This window comes from Cervus elaphus, chromosome 25 (genome assembly GCF_910594005.1).
Source record: "Cervus elaphus chromosome 25, mCerEla1.1, whole genome shotgun sequence".
NCBI lineage: Eukaryota > Metazoa > Chordata > Mammalia > Artiodactyla > Cervidae > Cervus > Cervus elaphus.
The window spans coordinates 35778256-35798384 of NC_057839.1; the positions used below are offsets into that span (position 1 = coordinate 35778256).

The 20129-nt window shown below is 39.7% G+C and overlaps 1 protein-coding gene across 1 annotated transcript in view; it reads right to left on the reverse strand.

Annotated features, from left to right (window-relative positions):
* C7 (complement C7) overlaps positions 1-20129 on the reverse strand; it is a 55972-nt gene that overhangs the window by 5611 nt on the left and 30232 nt on the right. The window contains exons 10-16 of the mRNA XM_043887621.1: positions 18730-18896; positions 17296-17524; positions 14823-14994; positions 11820-11907; positions 9660-9792; positions 5449-5640; positions 837-927 (exon numbers count right to left, since the gene is read on the reverse strand). Coding sequence (XP_043743556.1) covers positions 837-927; positions 5449-5640; positions 9660-9792; positions 11820-11907; positions 14823-14994; positions 17296-17524; positions 18730-18896 — 1072 coding nt within the window. The remainder of the gene's footprint in view (positions 1-836; positions 928-5448; positions 5641-9659; positions 9793-11819; positions 11908-14822; positions 14995-17295; positions 17525-18729; positions 18897-20129) is intronic.

A 20129-nucleotide genomic window follows, 5' to 3' on the forward strand; every position in this document is an offset into this window, starting at 1 on the left:
ACCAATAAACCTCCTCTTGTCCTAATTTAATCATGCCATCTGTATCCAACATGTAGTAATTACTTCAGCTATATTTCTACAATGGAGTGATTTCAAGTGGGATGGTGTTCTTGGAATGCAAATCTAGAAACATATTTCAAGAATTAGAAAAGCAGCTGCTTTCTTCTCTGTTGGTATTGCTTTAAGAGTGTATGTCTGTGGGGCTTCCCTGGTAGCTCAGTGGTAAAGAATCAGCCTTCCAATGCAAGAGAGACAGGTTCAATCTCCAATCCAGGAAGATCCCACATGCTACGCATAGCTAAGCCCATGCATCACAACTATTGAGCTTGTGCTCTAGAGCCTGGGAGCGGAAACTGCCGAGCCTGCGTGCCCTAAAGGTCATGCTCTGCAACAAGAGAAGCCATGGCAAAAAGAAACGTGTACACCGCAACTAGAGAGGAGCCCCCGCCTGCGGCAAGGAAGACCCAGCACAGCCAAAAATAAATAAAATGATTAAAAAAAAAAAAGTTTATGTCTCAAGGGAATTTCAGCCCTAATCTCCTCAAACTCTAAATCCTCAGGTGAGGGTTTTGTCATTTTGTCCCATTTTATACAGAAAACAAGCAGCCTCAAGCAATCCTTCAGCCTTTCTCACCAGCCAGACTAGAACACTGCCTGACACCACCAATGGTCAGCCCTGGTGATCCAGGCAAAACCAAGCAGCAAATGGACTGGATTGAAATGCAAAGGGCTTTGATCCTTGGTCAGTAACACCTTTGATCCAACAGAGACTAGCATCTAAGAAATCATTCAATCTATTTTGAATAAAATAAAACAGAGAAGAAAACAGAGCTTACCCACATTCATAGGGCATTTTACAAACACATCTTGAATTCTGCAGTTTCTCCCAGGGCTGACATTCAGGCACTTTTGGTGCCAAAGGCGCTTCTAAAAGAAAAGAATAATGGAGATGTGACCATTAGGAGAAGAGCTTCTTTGTAGTAAACAAGGATTATTTCAATTGTTGAGCCAGGCAACAAATTCTTATAATCAATAAATTAATAAAGTTATAAAGCATTTTACAAGAGATACAGCATCACAGACCCAACAAAAAACATCTTTGGTCATAATAGCCACAATTTCTTGAGCACTGACTGTTGGTCCTGCCCTTTTTATATGATATTAATTCTCCTTAATAAATTGCCATTTAAGAGAGATGAGGAAACAAAGAGTCAGAAAAGTTAAGAAATTCCTGCTAGTTAACAAATTGGCCAAGCCAGGATTTAAGTCCATGTTTGTCTGAAGTCCCTTGGTATAGGCTCCCTTTCTTCAAAAAGGTGGAGTTTAAAATATCATATTAAGAGCGTAGCACTGAAACATAAACATTACATATGTAAAATAGATAGCTACTGGGAATTTGCCGTATGATGCAGGTAGCTCAACCCGGTTCTCTGTGACAATCCAGAGGTATGGGATGGTGTGGGGAGTGGGAAGGAAGTTCAAGGGGAGGGGACATATACATACTTATGGCTGATTCACATTTTTTGTATGGCAGAAACCAATACACTGTAAAGCAATTATCCTCCAATTAAAAATTTTAAAAAGGAAGGTGGGGTTTAAAATCCGTGTGTTATTTGGGTATGTTTTGCCTACTGTGCCTGTCACAAGACAAAAAGCAGACCACAACCTGACCTATACAAGAAGAACTCTCAGTATCTCAAGGATGACTATAATAATCTCTTACATGTAAATGTCCAAGTGGTCTCCCCTCAACAGTGAGTAAATGTCTGGAGGTATTCACATCGATAAAATCCTTTCCTTCATGTTTTCTACAAACTGATAGAAAGCCAATTACCATTCCCGTTTTGTCAGGGAAACACCTTGGTCCAACTTGCAAGAGCTTAATTTGCCATGGCCACAGCTAGGCCTGACTACAAAGTGAAGAGTGTACACCACCTTGCCATTTCCACTTCCTGGCAGCTCCATTACAATGGAATTCTGTGGCATATACTTCTTCATCATTAAACTAGTTACCTGTTAGATATACCTATAAAGGTCATTTGTCTGAAGGTCATGTTTTTATGGATGCACAAACTGTAGAATGCTTCCTTACTTTTGGAAAACGTAGAAGCTTTAGACATGACAGGAAAATCTCATGAACAAGGAAGTCATAAACTTATAAAAATGGTAGCAAGGTGAAGTATGTCTGTCATGTCCAGCATTGTCTGTAGCAAGTATTTATTCTTTAAGCATTTTTCTTTAAGATGGTATTATCTTAAATGCGATGCATTATCCTGAATTGGATCCCAGACCACGAAAATTACATCCGTGGAAAAACATGATGAATGAAGAGTCTGTAGTTTAGTTGACAGTGTTGTAATAATTAATATTAATGCCTTGGTTTTGACCAACTAAAATATGTCAAGGTATGTGAGATGTTAATAGTATGGGAAGATGGGTAAAGGGTATATGGAAACTATACTTGCAACTTTTCTGAAATCTTAAATGGATTCCAAAATAAAATACTTTAATGGTATTAGTTAGATCAATGCTTCTCAACCAGGGACAGTTTTGCTCCCCAGGGGACATTGGGCAATGTCAAGGGACATTTTCAGTTGTCACCCCTGTGAGATAGCAGAGACCAGGGATTCTGCCAAACATGTTACAATATATAGGACAGACTCCCACAACAAAGAATCATCAGGTCCCAAAATTCCAATAGTGTCGGGGTTGAGAAAGTCTGATCTAAATGTACCCAAGCTGAAGTTCAATGATTAAGCTGTGTAAATGAATTCTGCATTATTATTAGCAGCTTTTTTGCTAATCATTCTTAAGGATGGAATTTTAGATTTTACATATTTTCTAAAAGTTCTCGTAACTGCTTTGTGAAAAATCACTTGTGGAATTACCTAGACAAGAGACTTGCATGTAGAAAAAACACGGCTTTGTCATCTTCATAGCGTAATTAACCAAGTAAACCCACTCTTAGGGCCCACCTACAGAATGTACCTTCACTATTTTAAAATCAAATATTTTCACATCAAGGGTAAATACCACTGGGGGTGGAGATAAATGAGAGACATTTGTTTAATGGGTAGAGTTTCAGTTTGGGAAGATGGAATGTTGGATGACAGTGATGGTTGAACAATAATGGGAATGTATTTAATGCTACTGAATTGCACATTTTTAAATGGTTAAAATGGAAAACGTTGTGTGTATTTTACTACAATTAAGAAAAAAAAAGATTACTTAGACAGCAGGTATTTTAAAACTCTGGAGGCTAACAAACCTGGCCTTTTTTTGTTTGTTATAGGCTTATTTTAAGGGTAGTTATTATTGTTATCCACATCTTTCAAAAAATACACAGGTTTGGAAAACATCCTTAATTAAAGCCTTGATAGAATTTGCTGAGGGGGAGAAAATTCATACCAAATTGTGCTATAAAGTGACTGAAAAAGACATTTCAGAAAAAAAAAAAGTATATAATCTCATTTAGAGGAAAAGAGAAACCTCATCAACTGTACATTGTTCTCTTTAATTTTAGCAATATTGGTACAGGTCCCTTACTTTATCCCAAATAAATCACAGTTATGCTTCAGTGCGTGTGGAAAACAAAGCTGTCATCTCTGCTGGGTCCTCTGACAGCCACAGAGCACGTGGGATGGGCATGGAGGCCATTCCATTGAACATGCTGGCCTCCTATTGTCCTCTGCGGTCTATTTAATACCACAGCCCAGGTCTCCCATCAGCCATAGAACCCTCCAGGCAACCTACTCTCTTTTCAGTTGTGCATATCTAATCTGCCCAATATCATTACTCATGGAATCAACTACTTCATCTTCACCATAGATGACAAACTTCAAACTAAAAGTTGCTCAGTCGTGTCCGACTCTTTGCAACCCCATGGACTGTAGCCCACCAGGCTCCTCTGTCCATGGTATTCTCCAAGCAAGAAGATTGGAGTGAGTTGCCGTTCCCTTCTCCATGGGATTTTCCCAATCCAGGGATTGAACAGAGCTCTGCACTGCCAGGCGGACTTTTTATCATCTGCGTCACCATGGAATATTATTATTACTTATGGAATCAACTATTTCATCTTTGCCATAGAAGACAAACTTCAACATCAAATTAAAAATCATGTACTCATGTACAGCAAAAACCAATACAACATTGTAAAGCAATTATCCTCCAATTAAAAAAAAATTTAAATCATATACTCAAGAAATAATATCATATAAAATAGAATGCAAGTATGATTTCTTCCTTGTTTTAACTGTTGCAAGCATAGTATTTTCCATTTATTAAAGTGAAAGTCACTCAATTGTGTCCGACTCTTTGTGACTCCATACAGTCCATAGAATTCTCCAGGCCAGAATACTGGAGTGGGTAGCAGTTCCCTTCTCCGGGAGATCTTCCCAACCTAGAGATTGAACCCAGGTCTCCCACATTGCAAGCAGATTATTTACCAGCTGAGCTACCAGGCAAGTCCATTTATTAGAAAATGTAAACAAAAAAGAAAGAGGAGTTTATTTTGAAAACAAATCCAATCCATCTTAAGTATCTCTGAAAAGAAATAGTTTGGACCATTTTATACAAGTGGATTTATTTACAAAACAGAAATGGAATCACAGATGTAGAAAACAAACCTATGGTTACCAGAAGGTAAGAGGGGAAGAGTTAAATTGGGAGGTTGGGACGGACATATACACATTATGATATATAAAACAGGTACTAATAAGGACTTACTGTATAGTACAGAAACTCCACTCAATACTCTATAAAGGCCTACATGGGCAAAGAATCTAAAAAAGAGTGGATACATGTATATGCATATTCATTTTGTTGTACACCTAACACAACATTATAAATCAACTATACTCCAATAAAAATTAAAAATATTTTAAAAGGCCATTTTAATTTGCCACGTGTTCAAAATATTGACTATCTGGATTTCTACTATTAAGAATAATTTCACAAACCACAATACTCTTCCTTTCATAACTTCTGCTTTGCAGGCTTAAATGTAAATGCTTTTAAATATTCAATTTCAATAACACTAATAAACTGTAAGAGCCCAAAATTGAAATAGGCAGAACTTTATATAAATTGTGGTCTCAACTCTGTATTTCATAAAAGTACATTTTTAAAAAGCCAGGAGGAAGCCAGAAATCAGCTTTTAGAAATTCTTTGTTTTCTTGGTATCCTACAAATATAAAGCTAATCATGGATATGAAGGATTTAAGTTAAAATTTGAGAATCACCTGGGCTATTCTTGCCTTTCCTTAAATTCTGTGAGTCTATGTGCTATGTGCAAAAAAGTCTAGTTGCCCAGTCTAGACCTCATTCTCATAGTGGGGTCTGCATGGAGGGAATGATTCCGTTGCAGCAATTCAGTGCCTTGAAGAACAGCCATAGGAATTCTCACTCCCTGAGTCCACGTGTCCTTGGACAGACTCAGGAGCCACTCACCTTTCTGCACACACTGGACATTCTTTATCTCAGGGCTCCACTTAAGGCTGGAACCACAGAGAAATGTCGAAGGACCTTCTAAGGATCTGCCGCCTGAACAGGAAATGGTCACCTTCTCGCCAATAGTGTAGAAAGGTTTGTGGGGATGACTCTGTATGCCATCCATCAATGCAGGCAGAACACAGGCAATTTCTGAAGAGAAAAGAGAGCAGAATACAAGGTTCCTTGCTTTCCTAGACCATCTTTTTAAAAATGACAGCCCTGAATGGTGCTGATACACATATTCTGCTTTTTCAAATTAGAGGACAAGGTAGAAGAGGTGAGTTCACTCTTAGGGGGCCCTGAAAGACATGTCCCACCATGCCTGTCATGTAGTGATGTAAACGACTGAAAACCAAAACAGTTCCCACCCTCTCACCCCTGCCCTCAAAGTCATATGACAACTTAAAATGAATAAGCATTATAAGGTCCCCAAGTCCAGCCTGCTGTCAAAACCAGACTTTTTACAGCTGCCATTTCTCTCTCTCATCCGGTGACGTCTCACCAAAATTTTCCCAAGAGCTGTGTTCATTTGCATATCATTGTATATATCCAATTAGATATTTTGCTATCTGAAATTTTTAAAGAACCACCTTTAACCTTGCAACCATAAAAGTGTTAAATCTTTCTTGGTTTCCCATTTCTATCTTTCCTTATTCTATTATAGTTATTAGTTCATATATTCTACTTAAAAAAAAAAAAGGAAAAAAATTAAAAACATGCATAATGGTAGAAAGCAAGTCAGAATTCATGACTTAAAAAAAAAACCTTTCTAGTGGGATTTTGGACAATATCCTGCAAAGTCCTGCTCTATTTCTGCACCATTTTTATCAGAAAATCCATTCATTCATTCATTCAAAATCAGCATTTATTGAGGGCCTACATTTGGCCAAGTATGTTGAATGCTGCTAAGGACACAAAATACTGGTCACATATTCTGCCTTCAAATAGCTAATAATCGAGCATCAGAACTGTTTATTTCTGGCCATGATACATTTGCTGGTTTCACACTACTGCTCCCACTAAGACATATAGGAAGGCTGTAAAAGTTATAAGAAAAACTATTTCTGAGAACATCAGAGAACAATCAGAGCAGTAGAAATCCCAAGGTATAAGACTCTAGAAAAAGGAAAGTCTAAAGCAGTGATTACAAAATTTGGTAATGCTTTTGTCCTTAAGGCTATTTGTGAATTTGAAAAAAAAAAAAAAAAACTTTTTTATTTTTAATGTGCTGAAGGGCTGCTAAACTAAGGAGAAAGCTGCAGATCAGAGGCTGAATAGCTGCAGAGAGTTTTTAGCAGTCTCACAGGGCTAGGAGATCAAAAATTACAGTCCAGTCCTGTTTCAAAAGAGGAGCCTCAGTAGAAATCCAATACTTTCCCTTATGATCCCTTAATGGTTATAACCTAGGATAAAGATAAACTGGACATAAATCAGCCTTGTTCTTGCCAGAAACAAACCTAAATTTTTTCTAGAGAAGGATAACATCATGCAAAGTCTCAAATTATTTATTTTTTTACAAATAAAATCTGGCATTCAATCAAAGCTAATCTAATATTCAAAAATACAATAGAAACATCTACAGCAGATCCAGATGATGGGGCTAACAGACATGAACCATGAAATAACTATGATTAGTATGTTGGAAAAAATTAAATTAGAACAGGGAGAGTTTCAACAGAGAACTAGAAAATATAGAAAAGTGGACAAATGGTTTATCTGGAATTGGAAAATGAAATTAATTCAGTAGAGCTCTTGAAAGCAGATTATAACAAGGGTACCGAAAATTAATAAACTAGAATATAGATCAACAGAACATACTTAGAATGAAACAGAAAGAGGAAAATTGATGTAAAGCAAAGAAATATAGGGAATTCCCTCATGGTCCAAGGCTTGAGACTGTGTGCTTTCATTGCCATGGGCCTGGATTTGATCCCCGGTCAGGGAACTAAGGGGCTTCGGCTTCCCTGGTGGCTCAGATGGTAAAGAATCTGCCTGCAATGCGGGAGATTCAGGTTTGATCCATGGGTCAAGAAGATCCCCTGGAGAAGGGAATAGCAACACACTCCAGTATTCTTGCCTGGAAAATCCCATGGACAGAGGAGACTAGCAGGCTACAGTCCATGGGGTCACAAAGAGTCGGACACAACTGAGTGACTAACATTTTCACTTTCAAGTAATTAAGATCCCAAAATAAGCAAAAAAAGAAAGAAATGTAGCACATACACACATATATATACACATATGTATATGTGTATACATTGTAAAAAATGTCTCATCTATGTCTCATGAGCAGAGGTGGGCAAGAATCAGACTGCAATATTTAAGAACAAAGGTGAATAATTTTCTAAAACTGACAAAAGACATTAAAGGATAGGTTAAAAACTGCCTTGAAGATCAACCAGGACAAAGAAAATCACACTTAGGCATATCAGAGTTGCTTCTAAAAAAAAAAAAAATTCTTAGAAACATCTAGACCAAAATTGTATATTATTTCCAAAGGAGAAACAAGAAACCTGAAAGTTGACTTCTTACTAGAAAATAATGAAGTCAGAAGGCAATGTGAAAAAATCTTTAAAGGGTTTAAGGACAATAACTGCTAACCTAGAATTCCTTACCTAGTAAAAATATCTTTCAAAAGTAAAGATAAAACAAGAATGTTTCAGATGAACAAAGAGTGGAACAATTCCTCACCAGCAGACACACAATAAAGAAAAAGAAGCTCTTCAAGCAAAGTAATCTTTTCAAAGAACCAACTTTTAGCTTTATTACTCCTAGCTAGGGAATATTTATTAATACATTCTATTCAGTAATATTGATATCCTATTCTGAAAAACTCTAGGGTGGAGAGACAGAGAGATGGAGACAAAGAAAACAGGAGACTTTCCAAGTCATTAAGAAAAAGGCTAACAAACCACCAGAAAAAAATGCCCAAAAGATTAGACAGCCACTTCATCATAAAAAGTATCCAAATGGCAATAAACATATGAAAACAGGCTTAACAACATTAGTCATCAGAAGAAATACAAATTTTAAAACACAAATTAAAAAACAAGATACTGCTACACACTCACCACTATGGCTAAAAAATTTTTTTTAAAATAGATGTTATCAAGTGTAACATCTGTATCACAGAGCAATCTTGACTTCTTGGATTCTGTCCAAGACGTAAATTGGTACAACCACTTGGAAAACTGGTGTGATGGTTTAGTCCCTAAGTCATGTCCGACTCTTGCAATCCCGAGGACTATAGTCTGCCAGGATCCTGTATCCATGGGATTTCCCAGGCAAGAATACTGGAGTGGGTTGCCGTTTCCTTCTCCAGGGGATCTTTCTGACGCAGGGATTGAATTCACATCTCCTGCATTACAAGTGGTCTCCTGGCTTGCAAGTGGATTCTTCACCAAAACTGGTAGCATACCAAATCTAAACATGTGTACGCCTGATAACTCAGATATTTCACTAATAGGTATGTACCCAAGAGAGTAAAATGTATGTGTGTGCACTCAGACTTTCCTCACATAGCACAGAACAATCAACATAGGTAAAATACATCCCAGTAGTGCTGTCTATCCATCTGCTGCAGAATCTTACATTGTAGTACAGCTGAGATGGAAACCAGAGAACAGTGTTAGGGTGATACAACATGCAAAAGCACTTACTCAGATACCTACATCTAAACAGACTAGGATCCAAAGCATTTGAGGAAGTAGATTGTAGTAAATCCCTGCTAATTGAACTCTGAAGAATGTCTTGAGTAGAACTGAGAACTGGTTAGAACTGAGCTCCCTGAGCTATTCTGATTTACCCCAGAAACTTTAAAATTGCAATTAGGATTTCCCTGATGGTCTAGTAGTTAAAACTCCAGTAGTCACATGCTGCCAATGCAAGCGATACTGGATTAGATCCCACATGCCATGTGGTGCAGCCAAAAAAAAATTTGGAAAAATAAAAAGGAATAAAAATGTAGTAAAACCTGCCTCACTTAACAGGACCACTAGCAACTAGAGAAAGCTGAGGATTTTTCAAGGTACTCCTGAAACCTGAATGGTATCATATGAGCCTTTCAGAAAGAAAAAGATCAAGACAAGAGCATATGATGAGTAGCTATTTATTCTGATTTATTCCCTTCCACTCATCTTAAATGAAATACCACAACCAAGGTCACTCACTCTGACAATGCATTTTCCCAACAAGCCACTGCAAATCTTCTCCACATCTGGCAAGAGGGTCTCCAACCAGAGAGTATCCTTCATTGCAAGTATACATTATGTTTTTCCCAACAGGAAATGTGGCACCTTCATCCTAAACAGAAATAAAAGATGGAAAGAGGAAGAATACATCTCTTTTAATAAATTATTTCTTTAGATATATTCAGCCTATAAACCATGACTTCTTTAATCATTAGGCAACCTACATTCAAATAGCTCACTTTGAAAACTGTCCATAAAATCATTTTTTCCTGTACAGTCCTAATTAACAACACTGATACCATCATTTATTGAAATAAACATATTAATGCCACTGTACTATAATTTATTGACTGCTCCCCAAATGAAGCACTGTATTAAACATTTTATCAAAATTATTTTAGTGGATACTGCCCAAGTAACTGCTTTTATACTTTCAGGAAAGTCTGTTATCAGATTTTAGAAATGTCTTTGTCAGTCAACTCTTCCTAGTGAGGTGTTATGGGCTGTCCACTGGCAATCATGCCCAACAAAAGCCATTATGAACAGGGAGAAATGTTTACATCTTATCAGCATGTTCATGGGAGTCTGAGTTTCCCACTGATGACTTTTAAGAGAAGCATAATGTTGCTCTTCGCCCACCACCCTCCTCTGCCCCATCCTGTAAGGGAAGTGTTGCTGGAGCTGAATCAGGTTTGAGGACATGTTATTAGCCTATAATGCCAAGAGGTGAGATTTCATGGTGAAGCAAGGAAGAATCTAGAGTCTGAGCCTTGAGGGAGTCATCATGCTTGTTTGGTTTCTCTATTGTTGCCTTTCCTTATCCTTTTACTTCTCTGCTACTCAAGGGGATGATAAAGAAAATCAGCCTGGAAAAGGACTTGCAGCTGGAACAGCTTTGCTGTTGGCATTGGAGCAAAATTCTATGGAGCCTGCTTCTCACAGTCCTACTCATCCTAATCCATTCTGGCTCCATTATGGGAGTTGGTAGGAAACACAGCACCCAGATTGGCATTAAGATTTGCAGAAAATGGGGAAAGATACTTGATCTGCTTTAGTTCTAGTCCCTAAGCCTTCCTCTTTCTTGCAGAAGGGACCTCTATATGAGAAAGTCGAACTCAACAGTGTCTAAACCTGGCTATCTCTGTCAGAATCACTAGCAGCAATTTTAAAACAAAGAAAAAAGATTCTCAGGCTCTACCCCAAATTTACAAAATGGTGGGGGGGGGGGGGCGCGGCGGGAAGAAAGGTCAAGTAATAATCCATTGTTCAGTTCCACGGGTGCCTGTGAGGTAGCCAGTCCACAGGACAGGGCTTAGAACCTGCAGTTCTTTACAGGACACCACATGCACAGAAGCTGAAGACAGCACATACACCTCTGAAGAGTACCTACATTTGGGGAAATTTCAGCAAACGCTCAGTGAGTATATGTTCAAGGGCCTGGCATTTGAGAGACAGAAACTGTCATGGAGAAAGCCAGGCTGGTGGCACTGAAAAATCCTGATGAAGCACAAAGAGACCCTTACTGGGGTTTGGAACCAAAGTCTCATCATAACAAGGAGTGAGAAGCACACAAATGAATATGGCCCCAAAGGCAAGAAAGTTCTCCAGAATGACAGTGGCAGATGACTCGTGTTCCTTCCTGAACAAGAAAACTGCTCAAAGTACTATGACCCATATCTCACCAGACACCGGCTAAATGTCTCACTGGCTCCTGGAATAAATGGCATGCTTCACCCCAGCCCCGGTAGTTATGAAAAACTTTAAACAACTCCTTTCAGTGATAAAAATATGGAAAGTTCTCTCTATTGAAAACCTCGCTTATAGATTCCTACTTTCATGTTCAGAATGGAAATGTTTAGCAGCCCCCTGGCATGATTACATTTCTAATTCATTGGGTGGTGATATTGATTTCCCTTACCATGGGAGATACACTGCCTTCTGCAGAATTCTAATCACCTTGGGCCAAAGAAGAAAAGTCACAAACTAAAATCCTTACCGATAAAAACTAAAATGCACACATAAAATGTTTTTAGCACTGCTTCATCACAGGAGGAGGAAATAGATTATGAACATCAGTAGAGAGCTAGAACTTGGAGCAAAAAGGATATGTAAAGAAAAAAAATCTCTTTCATAACCAACTTGAACAAATCCATCTTTCAAGGCAGGAGGTGACGAACAGAATTTTGTTGGAACCAAAGACAAGGGAAAGCAATGTGGTTCGAGCAATCTGAAAGGAAAAGGAAATAAAACATAATTAATGTGATGAATTTTCCACTGCTAATAAATATTTTACACTACAGTGAATTTTTCATTTGCATCTGAAGGGACTCCATCATGTAAGTAAGCTGATGTGATGTTTTTGCCATTCTCAGAACCAAACATCTGATCACATCCATGACAGAAAACCCAAACACAAACTTGAGCTTCCAAAAGATAACAACCAGGTCAGTAGTGCAGAAAATAAGCATAAAGAAAAGAGAAAGAAAGAAAAGTGATTGGACAGCACACATCTTTATATGACTTCTAGAGGACATCCACCTAACACTACTTTTTCTCCTGCTGTCTGTCTCTTAAATACTTTAAACACAGAACTACTTCTCTATTGAAAATAAGGCAATTCAAGTTCATGATCCTGGAAGAGTGGTAACACACAATAACCACTTTTGACTGAGCACTCGCTATGTGCTAAGCACCATGGCAGATGTTCTACAAATGTGCCTCAGCTCAATTCACATGCACAGTAACCCCCTGAGATATGTGGGAAAAGTCTCAGAAAGTCTGAGTAACTTGTCCAAGGTTATAGAGTAAAAAATACCAGGACTAGATTCACATCTAGCCAGTTGTTGTTCAATCGCTCAGTCATGTCCAACTCTTTGCAACCCCATGAACTGTAGCACGCCAGGTTTTCCTGTCCTTCACCATCTCCCGAGGTTTGCCCAAACTCATGCCCACTGATGCCATCCAACCATCTCAGCCGCTGTAGGCTCCTGAAACTTAGGATCTTTCTACCTCTCACAAGGCAATCTCCAGCAGGGCTCAAAATAATTGAATTCAAGCAGGTCCCTGTGGGGCTCCCAGGCAGGGAGGCCTATTCTTGTCCCCTGTTTCTTATAGGCAAGACTCCAGCCTCCATGACCTTCCCTAAGGGCAGATTTAAATAGTTGCTAATCAAGGGAAAAGCAACCAAGAAAACAGCTGAGGCCAGACTAAAGAGACCCATCATGGAGATGACATGAAGAGAGTGCCAGCTGGGTACACACCCTGATCTTGTCAGAGACCCCACCCTTGGGCATTTGTTATAAAACCCCCTCAGCAGATCCTCTGGGCTTGGGACACTTAGTTTCTTGAGGCAGGAGCCTGCTACGTCCTCCTTTGCCTGGCACAGTAATAAAGCTATCCTTTTCTACTTCACCCAAAACACTGTCTCCGAGATTTAATTCGGCACCCGCACAGCGAGGCTGAGCTTTCGGCATCATAATCATGGTAACATTGGCATCCATCATTAGGCAATGATTATCAGTGGTGCCTCTGAGGTCACTCTTCCACCAATATTAACTCCACTCCAGAAACACGAAATCTGAAGGGAAGCCTTACATTAAATAGCCTCTGAATGTCACCTCCTTCTGAACTAAGTTCCTTATATTCTTGTCACAACTGAGGAAACTCAGAAATGTGAAGCAGTAAGCATAATTTTCCTTTTTGTACTAAGGAGGAAGAGGATATCTTCTTTCTTCTGAGCACCAAGAAGAGTGGGAATTCTCTCAGAGCTTCCATAGGAGGCTCATGTCCATCCAGTTTTATGTCTGCAGGTGAGGAAACACACCCGCTGGGGCCAAGGCTCCCTCAGAGACCCTTGCCTTCCCAGAAATCTGTGCCCTGAATGCAGCTTTCTCCTCCTTCCAGATTTCATATGTTTGCCAGCTGCCACAGCCAAGAGATGGGACTTCCCAGGTGGCACTAGTGGTAAAGAACCTGCCTGCCAATGCAGGAGATGTAAGAGGCGCAGGTTCAATCCCTGGGTCGGGAAGATCCCCTGGAGGAGAGCATGGCAACACACTCCAGTGTTCTTGCTGGAGGCACCCAAGACCTGGGAATAAGGCACTCCATTTCCCTATGCTAATACCACACACCCAAGCATCTTACATTTTCGTCAACTCACATGACCTTCAAATTATCTCTGTAGAATGTTTGCTAATCTCTGATCAGAAAAGGTTGATAAGGACAGTGTTAAAGAATAGGGTGTGCCATAAAGAATTCCAACCCAGGGGAACAATTCAGCAATGAAGCATTTTTAAGGATAGTTTTGGCAAGATCCTGACCAATAGGAAGTCAGTATCAGACAACTGAGTTAACCAGTGAAGATGTTAGCCATCTCAAATATGTTCTTGATGCTTCATCCAAAGAAAATAAATAAGAGGGGGTGGTAAATCTGAAAATAATGCAGCTGTTATTGACTACCTACTATGTGCCTGGCACTGTACTAATTACTTTGTGTTCTTAACATCATTTAATTCTGACAACTTTTGGTTATCACTGTATCTACTATTTTTATCCTGATTTTAAAGGTCTGCAAGTAACTTGCTCAAGTTCTCAGAGCAGGCAGGTGGCATATCTGCTTGACGCCAAAGCTGCTGCTTGCATCCACTGAGCCAGACCACCTCCCAGTTCCCCAACCTTTTGTAACAGCTGCATCAGGAAAACTTGAAGCGCACACACGAGGACTTCCCAGGTGATGCTAGTGGTAAAGAGCCCTACTGCCAATGCAAAAGATACAGGTTCAGTCCCTGGGCCTGGAAGATCCCCTGGAGTAGGAAATACAAACCACTCCAGTATTCTTGCCTGGAGAATCCCCATGGACAGAGGGCTACAGTCCATAAGGTTGCAGAGTCAGACACAACTGAGCAACTTGAGCACATCTAGACCAAAGAATAGAGGAAAGGCATCTACATGTCAAGGCACTCTCAGTGATTCTCACTTCCCACATGCCTCTCCCGTTCAGCTGACCCGTGTCAAAAACCAAGCACTCCCTGATAAAACCATCATTTAGGGTTTAAATTTTTCAATAGCAGCCATCATGTATTCCATGCTTCTGCAGAGGGCAGTGAGTTTTATGTAATTGCCAGAAGGTCTGGTCTCCATTACCGCAAATGCTCCAGCTCCTCGTCTTCGCATTGCCTGGTTTCTGAGGTTTCTCCAATGCAGGATTTCCCACCCCCACTGGGAGGTGGGTTATTGCATTCTCGGCTCCTTGTTTTCTTCCCTTGAACACAGGGACCCCAAGAGGACCAGCAGTTCCACCCTCCATCCACCCCTCCTGCAAATAAGAGAAAGATTCTTTGGAGAGCACTTAGAGAGAAAGATTTCTGAGCTTAATACTAAGCTTTCTGCAAAGTGGTTATTGAGGGTGGCGACAATTCGGAGTGTACTCCCTTCACACTGTTTACTGAGGTCTTCCACCATGGCCAGGCAGTCCCTGCACGCTGACTAGGATTGTCCACATTAAGACTGCACTAACAAACTTCTTGCAACAATAACTTAAATTTGTGTATTATTTTACAACTATTTTCAAAGCACTTCCACGTGCATTTTTTCATTCATTTACTTCTCACAAAAATGAATGGAGGTGGCCAAGAGGTCTGTTAACATTTTCATTTGATAGGCATGGAATCCAAGACTAAATGGTTAAATGCTACGTCCAGTGCTGTACTGGCAGCCGAGTGCCACATCCTGACTGTAACTTGGTCTTACAGCTGAATCCAGGTTCTTTTTTTATCACCTCACAGTCTCTCAATAAAGGCCCATAAGGTCCTATTGTTAAAGCAGTGATTAGGCCTGAGAAGAACATAGTCCTTTGGGTACCCAGGTTGCCAACCCTAGGGTTGGAGCTGGAAAACATGAGGAAATATGCAAGTAGGAGAAATGTGTCTACCTTCTGTCAGCATCCTTCTTAACCTGCAGGCACCTCCTCACTCACTCTGGCCACCTTCCACCTCAGGGCTGGTTCCTGTCTCACAGTTTTTAGTATTTTCCCCATCATGGTCCTTGGGGGAGGTAAGAGAGAATTTGAAGCATATTCTAAGAACTTTTCTTTCCTAGTTAGAAACTAATCAGGAACCACCACCTCACAGCATTATTTTCTGCTAATAGAAGGGGGTGTTTACTGCTCCTTAGCTATTTCTACTGCAGGACCTACATCCCTCTTCCCCTCTCACCCCCAACACTCACTCCTCAGTATTGTACACATTGAAACTAAAATAATTTGTATAATAATTTCCCCCGATCTTCCTTACTCTTTCTTCCACAGTTAGAAGTTGTGTGTATGTGTGTGCTCAGTCGCTCAGTCGTGTCCGACTCTTTGCCACCCCACGGAATGTAGCCCACCAGTCTCCTCAGTCCCTGGGAATTCTCCAGGCAAGAATACTGGAGTGGGTTGCCATGCCCTCATCCAGGGGATCTTCCCAACCCGGGGATCGAGCCCAGTCTCCCGCATTGCAGGCGGATTCTTTACCATCTGAGCCCTCAGTATTAATAGTAGGTAATAAGAGCTTGATGTTTTATGATTGCTACTCCATTCCTCACCAGCAGGGGGAGCTTCCAGTTTAGCAAATAGCTGTAAATCAAACCTTCAAAGGAATCAATCACAGAGATGGTATTTTAATTTATCAATACTAGTCACTTGGGAAGATATTAGGAGGCAAAGATGCTTTCTTGATGCTTGTCTATAAGCAACCATGGTTTAGTCATCTATTCATTCATTTATCAAACATTTATTTATTAAGTGACTTTATGAATCAAGCCCTATATCAGGCTCCAGGAATAAAGGAAGCAAACAGTTCTGACCTTAAGAAATGAGCTTTCGAGATGAAAGATCCACATAAATAAATATAAAAACAAGTATACACAAATCGTCTCATACTTTGCCTACTCATAAAGTCAACTTCATGTTGACTTCAAGCACCAAACGCTCTGTTGAGCACACAGCTGTTGTTCAACAAATATTTGTGAATGAATGATTAATTGGTGGGGACATAATGGAAAATAGAAACAGTGGTGTTTCCAAAGGCTTGCCACCAGAAAGGTTAGTGAGTTCAGACAAAAGCTCTGTAGGCCTAAGTTAAGACAAAACTTTACTGAGATGACCATGGAAGGATGGAACATGTTTCAGGCAATAAATCTATTCTAATAGAGAGTGGAGAATTGAAGGCAGGTCTGTTAGTTCAGGGGCTTCCCTGGTGGCTCAGATGGTAAAGAATCTGCCTGCAATGCAGAAGACCTGAGTTCATTCCCTGGGTCAGAAAGATCCCCTGGAGAAGGGAATTGGCAACCCATTCCAGTATTCTTGCCTGGAGAATCCCATGGACAGAGGAGCCCGGAAGGCCGGTTCATGGGATCACAAAGAATCAGACACAACTGAAGCAACTAACTTTCTGTTAGTTCAGATGGGGAACTCAGTGAGACAGCAAAGGGCCCTGACCCCAGTAGCTATAATCTGGAGGTGGAATAGAGAGGGAGAGTCAGATTCAAAACCTGATGAGACTTCCCCCTATCCATACATGAAGAAGCACAATCTCAGAAGCGAGAGGGAAAGTGGCCACCATAAATGCAGCACACTGACCTGCTTGATCCCCTAAGAGGACTCCTTGCTCACACGCCACACCAGACGTGTTTGGTTTGCAGTAACATTGACACTGGGTTCCCTGAACAGTGGCCATGCCACCGTTTTGACAAGGCCGGCAATGGCAGGGGTCAAATTCATCCAGATACTCCTCGAAGGCCCGTTTCAGGTACAGCTTTTTCACAGAGGCGCAAGGTACTTCCTTGACCAGTTCATACAAAGGTGTTAGCTACACAGATAAAGACATCACATGGTCAGGAATCAGAGTTTTAGTAAGAATATTTTCCTTCCAGCATTTTGGCTCACCGCTATGAAAACAAAATCAAAAGCCACTCATCTTCATTCCAACTATTTCTGGTTCAAATAAAAAAAGAAAGCAACCCACTTTCTTCACAAGACAAACCTAGGGAAAACTAGAACCAGATAAGGAAGGAATCTTTTTTGCATTTTGTGTGAATGCATAAAATTTTTTAAAACCAATAGGACCTTCATTTTCTAGTTATTAAAAGATTATTTTGAAGACCACACATTTCCACCCTTGCAAGATTCAGGTTCTCTTCAAGGTGATGTGCCACATTTGTTGTAGACTATGCATTTAACAATTTAACATGTATAAATCTGCAGCTGTTTTTATTGGTGCCTGTCTTTTTTTTTTTAATGAGTGTCACAGATCAAGTTTTTGTGTGTTGTATTCCTAACACCATTTTCCCCATAAGCCCTGTGGTCTTTATTGCACAGTTTTGCCTAACTCTCTGATTTTTAGGAACACATATGTTGTGTTATACAAGAACTGACTGTACCAATAAAACATCCTAAAATTCTGCCAGTCAAATTGATTCTATCTTTTTAGAACTAACCTGCATGACTCCAGAAACTGCTAAGCCATGGGCACAGGAAGAAAGATGATCTGACAAACCTAATACTAGACAAACCTAAGTACCTTCCTATTGAAAGAATCTATAACTCCTCTGAATCAGGGACCAGGAAAGCATAACCAAAATTAGGTCAAATGCTATAAGTGCAAATTTTAGCATTAATTTCTCTTGGGATTTACAAGACATTTAACCTTTACAACTGAAATATGGACATACAGGATAATGAAGCTTCTGTTTCCAATTAGGTATGCATTCATTTCACTATACAAGCCATAATTGGGATACAGAAAACACTAATTACAACCTTCTCTGTTTAACCACCTTGATTTAATCTCACTCTCCCAGTGCAAATAAACATGACTGCTTTCTGGTGCTTTCTTCTTTTTTTTCTTTCTTTTTTTTTTTTTTTTTTAGTTTTTTATTGGAGTACAGATGATTAACAATGTTGTAACAGTCTCAGATGCACAGCAAAGGGACTCAGCCCTACATAAACATGTCTCCATTCTCCCCCAAACTCCCCTCCCATCCAGGCCGCCACATAGCACTGAACATCACATACCTTTTGTTTTATGACTTCTGGAAGATCAGGTACAGATCCTGCCCAGCGAGAATATCGTTGTTTGTTTCCAGCAGGATTGTCCAGGTCCAGGTAACTAAGGCCAGCCATTAAGCCAGAACGTCCCCCTCTGACAAATGGGACCCCTCGCAACACATTGTCCCCACTTTCTACTCAAGGAAAAATCAAATAAGTTCAGATGTACAAATGAAAAGAGAATGAGAAAATGAAATTGAAAGTCTATCAAGCATTTTAACACAACCCATTCAACTGTATGACATTCTGGGAAAGGAAAAACTATGGAGACAGTAAAAATACCTGTGATTGCCAAGTAGGAGGGATTTTTAAGATCGTTAAAGGATTTCTAGAGCAGTGAAATTGCTGTACATGAAACTATAATGGATTGTTATTGAGTTGCTGAGTCGTGTCTGATTCTTTTTCGATCCCATGGACTGCAGCCCGTCAGTCTTCTCTGTTCATGGGATTTCCCAGGCAAATATACTGAAGTGGGTTGCCGTTTCCTACTCCAGGGGATCTTCCCAATCCAGGGATGGAACCTATATCTCCTGCATTGGCAGGCAGATTGTTTACCACTGAGTCACCGGGGAAGCCCACTATGATGTTTACATGTCATTATGTATTTGCCCGAACCCACTGAGTATGCAGAACCCTCATGTAAACTATGGGCTCTGAGTGACTATTCTGTGCCGATATGGGTGCATCAGCTGTAACAAATGAACCACTGTGGCCTGGATGTTCATAGTGGAGGAGGCTGTGCCCGTGGTTGGGGATATAGGGATTCTCTGTACTTTTTGCTCAATCACTTAGTGAACCTAAAATTACTCTAAAAACAGTGTCTATTAAGAGAGAAAAGAAAATAGACACAATCATTCCCTAATAGTAGATGATTATTAAGAGATTATTATTCATATTCTTAATGTTCTTAGTGTAATAAGAATATTTGTTATACAGGTGACTGTCTTGCTTCTTAGAAAATACATGTATATACTTAGGGATGAAACATCATGTTGTTTGAAACTTCCAAGTGGTTCAGCAAATATTCATATATTTTAAATACATATTTTTGTATTGCTGACAGTCAACATTATAAATACTATACATAGATATATATATATAAATATATCCAAATAATAATTATTACATATAAGGGATGGGTACATAGGTGTTTATTACTCTGTTCTTTCAACATTTCTGTATGTTAGAAATTTTTCATAAGAAAATGTTGGGAGGGGAAGTTCATTGCATCTGGAATACTATAGTAAGCAAAATGCTGTTAATTAACAGGCATACATTAACACATAAAAAGTGTCTTAAAAAACTCAAATACTAATCAAATCCCTTTTTTTTTTTTCATATCTGTGCCTTATAATTTCAGAAATATT